General features: G+C 31.3%; 1 protein-coding gene across 3 annotated transcripts in view; it reads left to right on the top strand.

The window, feature by feature from the left end:
- Nucleotides 1-954: 954 nt before the first annotated feature.
- LOC111631563 (ATP-dependent RNA helicase DBP2-like) overlaps nt 955-8,447 on the top strand; it is a 33,602-nt gene continuing 26,109 nt past the window's right edge. For 2 of the 3 annotated variants that reach the window (XM_023375824.1, XM_023375825.1), the window contains exon 1: nt 1,156-1,296. In XM_023375824.1, the coding sequence (XP_023231592.1) occupies nt 1,280-1,296 (17 nt within the window). In that variant the 5' untranslated portion in view covers nt 1,156-1,279. Of the gene's footprint in view, nt 1,024-1,155; nt 1,297-8,447 lie in introns of those variants that run through there. The other variant, XR_002757722.1, reaches the window with a different exon arrangement.

Raw genomic sequence — 8,447 nt, forward strand, 5'->3', positions numbered from 1 at the left:
GGCACATCACTACTTTTTACCAAGCCTATCGTGGGTGGACGGTCGGATGGCCGAGCGGTCAAGGTGGCAGCCTACCGCTCTGGGAAACTCGGGATCGAATCCGAACGGGTCAAGGAATCCTCAGGAATTTTTCGGGGGGTGGTCTGTTCGGATATGTCGGGCCCCGTCCCTCACCACCCGACCGCCTCATTGTGGGCCTAGCCACAATGGGTCGGTCGTTCTTTTAGCAAGCCATAATGGGAATGGGCTTGCTAAAAGAGGTCCTCTTAGTGCCTACAGGACAGAAAGAGCAAAAACATAAAAGAAAATAAAATGCCCATCATAGGTTCGGCCACAATGGGAAAGTCGGATGGTAAGGAATAGACTTGACATAACCGTTAATGATTACCCAAGAAAAACTTTTGGGGTGCTCGTTCAAATTCGATCCCGAGTCCTCTAGAGTGGTAGGCTGTCGCTCTATTCGCCTCGATTATCCGGCTATTCTAGATTAAAAAAAAAAAAAAAACTTTTATCTAGAACATTTTTCGAGATATAAACTTATTGAACTTATTGAAAGTTATTGAAATTATGGATATTTGAAAGTTTCGTTCTGTAAATTTCATTGAAGAAAGGAAGAAAATGCTTTAAAAATCATTAGGAAATTATTATTATTATTTCGTGGAATCAAGATAAACGTCTTCTCTTTATCACAGGCATAGCGATTTTAATATGTTGTGGCCAACGAGATAGAACGTTGGTTGTGGTACTAGTTTTGTATGAGTTCATTAATATTTAAGAAAATGTTGAAAATAATACTTATCTATAAACTTATAAAATAATGATAAAAATAATATTTTACATAAGAGAGTAATTTATAAATATTAAATTCTAATTATTGAATATTAATAAAATCTGATTTCATTATTCGATCTCTATTAATATCATTGCGATATTTTGTCATACTGCCATTTCCGATTCTATTGCAGTAAAATTCGTCCGAAAGAACATATAGTCCATAATTTGTGTTAAATAACTCTAAGAAAGGTATGTTATTTATTTATTTTTATAGCTATTTATTGATATTCATGAATAATTAATGTATTAAACTTAAGAAAATTTCAATAAATTGGTCATTATCAATTTTAAAGCATACTTTAATGATTTGCGGAACGATACTCGTTCCTTTTATTGTGCCGGTTCTGTAGGGTCTGTGGCGTTGTTACAGCGTTCGTCGACATTAATCAGATTTTTGGAAATTTTCAGTAAAATTCTATCACTAGAATCATTTTACTAATTCCTAATGGCAGATAAAAGAAAGTGAGTGTAGTTTTTGTTTGATCTGACTCTTATTTTATACTTATTTTAAAGGTTTTTTTCAGTTAGGCTTAATCATTCATTACGGATGTAATGATCTGGCATTGTTAAGTTGTGATTGGCTGATTTGTGACACGTGGACAATTTCTTTTTTCTGAATATGTTCTGTTTCGTTATTGTTCTTTGATAGGATTGAGTGAAGATTTAAAAATTTGTTTCGTTTTGTGAGATTCTGAACTAATTAAAAAGTAAATTTTTCAGTTTTTTGTCATAATACAGCATATTATCATATATAAAATTATATAAGATGTAAAATCTTTTGTCCCGTAAAGTTTAATTTTTGTCCCTATGTTCATAATTTTAATATAATCCGAAAATTATTCTAATTATAACAGCCCAAATAATTAAATTATTTGGGCTCTTATAATTAGTAAGCAATCATCTATCAAAGTTGAATAACAACTACACTAAATTGTGTCATGGTATTGAAGCACCACTTGATTATAGTAGTTGATGACCATAATTATACATCTAGCTGAAAAGAATGCTGTTTTGAATTCATTTTATGAGTAATAAGGTATTTTAATTATGTATGGTAACTTGGTATAATATATTCAAATAAAAAAAAAATGCTTTTATTTTTTTAATATTTAGGTTATTGTCCTAGTCCACAGCTTTCTTAACAGATAGACTAAACCACATCAATTCACCAAACCACTAAATTTTTTCTGAGCATAAACCTTTTTATTTTATTAACGTTTTTAACCTATTTTTTATATAGGCCATCCTCACATTTTATAATACAATATAAATGTTCCAAAATGGAATGTACCTTTTTTGAATTTATAACATTTTTTTCCCCCAAAAAAATGTTATTACCTTAATTTGAAAAAGGTACAGTCCATTTTGGAACATTTATATTGTATTATAAAATGTGAGGATGGCCTATATAAAAAATAGGTTAAAAACGTTAATAAAATAAAAAGGTTTATGCTCAGAAAAAATTTAGGTGGTTTGGTGAATTGATATGATTCAGGTTACAACACATCATTAATCATTGATTTCACAATTGCTAATATTAATGACTTAAGTTTCTAAAATAATAATATAACAATTGAAACTTGTAATTTTGTCATTGTTTAACAGGATTGCTCAAGATTGTTGTAATGTGCTTTCCTCAGAGATAAGGCTTGTATTTTACTCAGCTTTAGGCTTGCTAACTCTTGAAGAGTTGATTTCAGGAATTTTCTGTTCCAGAAGTAAAAAGTTTTTGATATTTTTTTTTACTTGAAAATATCAAAAATTCTGCTGTCTATTCTTTAATCAGTTTTAATATATAGCCCAAAAGTTGATTGTCTTGTTGAGTAAATATGGAAAGAATAGGTCTCATTTTAGGAGTCTTAAGAATTTAAAAATTTTTGCCAAATTTCAAGATTGCCAAATTACTATTCCATATTTGGCAACAGTGTTGGCAGATATGGGATAGTAGACAACTTACTCTGCTTTGTTGTAGACCAGTATTTGCATGCAAACATATGATATGGTAAGGGTTGGGTTATAAATGCCATACTATAACCATATCTGTAATTGTATCCATTTGAAACCATCTGTACTGTATTCCATAAGAAAAGTTTTATCAAACTTTTATGGTATGGATATGGAGATTTGTCAAACTAAGCAAGCACCAAGCTACCATTAGTTGATGCAATAAGAAGTCTGAAGCCAACTGATAAAAAATAACAGATTAAGTCAAAAGTAACTTTTGATTGACTCATGTTATTTCTGGACAATATAAAATTTAAAGTAAGAATTACTTTGGTTCCAAAAAAAATAAATGAATAAACAATTGTAGTGATAGATCTGGCAATATCAGCTGGTGATATTTTCTCTGATTTACATCAAGAGTGCACTACATATAGCAGATTACTTTGTACACCATAAAAAAATTTAATTCTTAATGATATGGTTACAGTACAGAGTCTATAACCCAGTTCTAAGTGGTATTCAGGTATTCACATTACTGTTTTATAATGTTACTTGTTCAGTAAAAGAATGGCTTATTCAGAACCTAATTTGTTCTCATTGAAGCTGCTTGTCAACATAACTTTGATTTTTCAAAGTATAATGTGGCACAATGTGGTCTTATTTGGTATTGAAAGTAGAATGATTTCCCACTAATTGTCGTCTTTAGTTAGATCACCTTTCTTTAGATGTTTGATTTGTAAATTGTCCACTCTGCTGCATGTAAAAAAATTTCTTTCTTCCAATTGTTGAGCATTGATAGAAGTATATTTGCTGTGACACAGGGATCTGCTGTCAGCACTTCAAGCACACAGATTAATGTGCTTGAAGTTTTTTGCTTGTTTTGTGTCAGTGGGTACGTTCGTAAAGCCAAACGAGTTAGTAACGAATCGTTCTAAAAGTAGTTGTCTCACTCAGTGCGCATGCTCTGTGGTGATGACATTACGAACGAAACTCTAATGAAGTTCACGAAGGAAAGAGTTAGTTCACTTCGTTAAGAAAATGGCGGCCGGCGATATCGATGGTTCTAAATCTACTCGAGTGTTTAAACTGTGAATTAGAAGGTGAAATGATAGAAATAACCGTCCACCCGAAGCAATCTAAGAAAAATATTTTGGATAAGGCTGCACTAGCAGCATTCATATCTTCAATTTTAGAAACAGCCATTTAGTTATAAACGAATCATTTTAAAAGTCTAACGAAATAAGAATAACGATGACGTTAATCTCGTTTAACTCGTTCGACTTTACAAACATGACCAGTGTTACATCTTTGCTTGTACGTTACAATATAGCTGTTGACATAAGTTCTTCAGTTACAATATGGAGTTGCATTTAGTGTGTGTATCTTACATTATATCTAGGACTTTTCCATTCAGACTTTTGTTACACTGTTTTTACTGCCAACATGTTTTCTTGTCGTTTTGAGTATCTAATAATGTGTTCCACTTTCTTCTGATTGAAAAATGATCTCTCTGAATTTTGGCACCATTATCAAAGGTATATCAATCTGTTGGTTAGGAGAGGTCCATTTTGCCTTTCAGACAGTCCTAATGTGGAAATATTGTGCATCTTGCTTAATTCTAGTGACCTTTCTCTATTGTTTTGACGTCATATTCCTTGTCTATCCATTGCTTGTTCCAGACTAGTGTTATCATTGCTTGTCTTAGTATTCGGTTTCTACTATGATGTCTCTTTTTCTCACCTTTTAAGTGTTATTATAGTTCACTGTTTTCCCATCCTTGGAAAGTCTCAGCTTGTAAACCTGGACAATGGTGGAATGCCTCTTTATGATGATATTCAAATCCCATTTCAGAATGCATCATTACAATGAAGTTCACTGTAATGATGCATTCTGAAATTATCATTTACAAGCTCTTCCATATACTCAAATCTATTTTAGTGAATAGTTTGCTTACAACCTCTTCTGGAATTAACTGGGAGAATTACATTATCATAGTCTAAATTATTCTTGAAATCTGTGTGAACACTATCTTTACCTCTATTCTTGCTATTTCCAATTAACTTAATTGGAATGTCTTATCTGTATTAACTATCATTGTATAAATGTAATATAAGACAACAGCTATTATCTCTCTTACAGTTAGGATTTTCCATGTCATGATACATCTTCAGCCTTGTATTATTTTTATTAGAGGCCTAAACAGTACTAAATATCTTGCAGTAATCTGACAGTATTGCTCATCACCGTGCAGGGTGTCTCATGCCTAGTGTCACATCATGAGTAGTAACACAATCAGTGGTGATATTCGAAATATTTAACAAAGGGTTCGCTAACAGAAACTTTTTCCTTAACCTAACCCCAAGCCCGAGATATCTCGGGCAAGTTACATAGCGTTACATAAAACTCGGGCGTTTGGTCCCCCTAAAAGTTTTGTTTTTTTGGCTTTTTGGAATGTTTTTTAAGTCTCCAAATTTTTTCAATAATTTTTTCCCGCGCGAAAAAATGTTATCGCGATTTTAATTTACCTTTAATGACGCACGATTCACACTTAATTGCTTTTTAATTGTTTTTTAATGGGAGTTTGATATCAAATTTCATTCATCGTTCTAAAGTTGTAGCGCATGGATTTTACTTCGGTAAAGTTATTTAAAGCTAGTTTCTGATGTCAAAAACGACCTCCTATNTAACATTTTAAAAAATATGTTTTATTATGTAAATGTTTAAATAAATTAGAAAGCTAATTTAAGGTGCATTTGTTTTCTTTTGGCTAAAAAGTTATAAAGTATGAAATATATTTGAAAATATATTTAACAACTTATTACATTGAGACTGTATTAATTATATAATAAAATATAAAATAAAAGTGTAAATTTGATATTTAAAGACCTGAATAGAATATAACTTCATATTTTTGTACAGCTATTATTTTTGTTTTTAGCTTTTTCTGTCTTGTAAGCACTAAAGAAAATCTTTTTACCAGATCCATCATGGATTGGCTAGGCTCATGATGAGGAGCAACAGGATGAGAGATAGAACCCAACATATCTAAGACAGATCACTCATGAAAAATTCCAATAGTTCACACTCCGATTCCATTTCAGGTCTTTCAGACTATAGGAGATCTTTAATGTCGCGACTGGCAGTTCCTCTGTACTTTAATACTAGGGATATTAGGGGATAATAGGGATATATAAAAGAAACATTCAAAAATTTCTCTTAAGTCTTAATCAATATGGCTTTTAAAATATTTATTTCGTATAATTTAATATTATAGTTTACATTTTTAATTCATTTTGACTCATGTTTATAAATTGTATATTTTATCAAGTATCATCCATAAAATCGATAATCAATGAAATTTCAATATATCCCTTAATTAAGTTCTTACATCATTGTTGAATTTAATTCGCGATGAAAATATAGGTATAGACGATGGTTTTTTTCTAATTGTATGTATTGTATATATTTATAATAAGTACTCCGATGAAAAAAAAATAAATCAGACGGAGGTTTGGATTAACAAGAAAAATTAACAACTAAACCGTTAAAAACGTTTTAGAAATAAACTTATTTTATATATTCAAAATTTTTAATAATTTTATATATACAGATTCACTATTTTCACTCACTAAAATTTAAAATTCGAATTTCTTAAATCTAAAAAAATCTTTTAAAAATATCCTCTTAGTGCTAATAGGACAAAAGAAATTTAAAATAAAAGTGACCGTATGGATAAAACTAATGGCTTACTTTCTGCTCTTTTCCGGGTTTTTTTCACGCCTCTGACATCTAAGTAGGGTTAGTTTTTATAGATTCTCGGGAAGAATTTCCATAGGAAGTCTTTCTGGGAGGCACACCCTTAGCAGATTGTTCATATGTTGGTTTGCCGTATCCCATAAAATAACCTCAAAAATGACCCTCCCGTTGGAAGATAGCCCCCGTGTTGCATTGCCTTATTCCGTTATCATATCAACCAACCAAAAACCGTTTTCGAGACTTTATTATATTTAATATATACTGAGTGGTCATTTTAATTAATCCACTGGATTAACTCAAAAAATATGCATCCTAGAAAACTTTATTAAATCAAAAATGTTAGATATCAAAGAGGCCGCAAGATGAGACTATCCGTTCCATCATAGATGACACTAGAATAGGTGAAAGTGGTGTCAACTTCACTTTCTTAAATAAAAATCGTAATTTTTTTTATTGCATATTATCACTGTACATAAAAAACAAATTTTTATTTAAAACATTTTTTCGAAAAATGTATTTATCGAAAGTTATGAGTGTTTGAAGTTTTATTCGACCACCGCCACATCGTTCACGCCTGAATCTATGGATATATGCGAATTTCACTAAAAAAAGGGGGAAGAAAAGGCATTAAAAATCATTAGGAAATTATTATTATTTGATGGAATCATTCTTTTTCTTCCAATAATGAACTCATACAAAACTAGTGCCACAACATACTAAAACCATCATGCTTATGATAAAAAGACGTTGGTCTCAATTCCACCAAATAATAATAATTTCCTAATAATTTTTTAAAGCATTTTTCTTCCTTTTCTCAGTGAAATTTACGGATATCCACAGATTTACGGATATGGCGACCGTACGAAACTTCAAATACTCATAACTTCGATAACTTTATATTTCGAAAAATATTTTAGATAAAAGTTTGTTTTTACAATCTTATTGTGTAATATGCAATAAAAAATGATGGTTTACATTTAAGAAAATGAAGTTAAACTATCATAGATAATATCATCATAAGTAAAACCGATAGCTCCATCTTGTGTGAATTGATTAAAATGGAAATGGGATGGGTGTTTAGAAAATAAGCACCCCCTCATTAACTTTTGAAACCTGTCAGGGAAAGCAGGGTGATGCTAAATACATATGAAATAAAGGCAAGATAAAGAAAGAGAGAAGTCGAGAGAAAAGACATAGGTATACGGCTAAGTTGTAGCCGAACCTTAGAAGATAAATAAATTTATTGGTACAAAATAAATTCGTTATAATATATATAATAAATAAATATTATTTATTTATTTTTGGCTATTTTTGACCTGTGGGCACTAAGAGAGCCTTTTTACTAGTGATGTGCCGGATATCCGAGGGAAAAAAGATCCGTATCCGTATCCGTATCCGTTACTTTTTAGCGGATCTTTAACGGATCTTTTATCTTAATGAATTTCATTACTTATATGAAATTTTAAAGATAGGTAGCAATAGCACATTCGTCATTTACTATCGTAAAATATTACACTACTAAACTTTTTTGTCGATAATGTTTTTATTTTAATTTAACTCAACACTCTCCAAAAACACAAACGTAATCTATACTATCCCGTGTCACACTAGCCACAAACCAGTGTTTCCCAACGTGGGGCCCACGCCCCACAGGGGGCAATTGGATTGCTAAGGAGGGCAATTCGAAAATGGACTTGTACTTGTCCAGAGTTTAAGTTAACAGTATAGCCGCTGTATATGTTAGGGAGACTAGAATTTTAGAAAGGCTTAGGTGGGGCATAGCAAAAAAAGGTTGGGAAACACTGCACTAAACTATTGTGGCGGTACGCTATATTTTTGTAAATATTAATTTTAGTTTAGTTTCGTTTCTTCTTTCTACCCTTTGTTCTATTGTTCTATTTTCTTCTAAAACT

This window comes from Centruroides sculpturatus, unplaced genomic scaffold, assembly GCF_000671375.1.
Source record: "Centruroides sculpturatus isolate CEXI.00-Female unplaced genomic scaffold, Cexi_2.0 scaffold694, whole genome shotgun sequence".
Lineage (NCBI taxonomy): Eukaryota > Metazoa > Arthropoda > Arachnida > Scorpiones > Buthidae > Centruroides > Centruroides sculpturatus.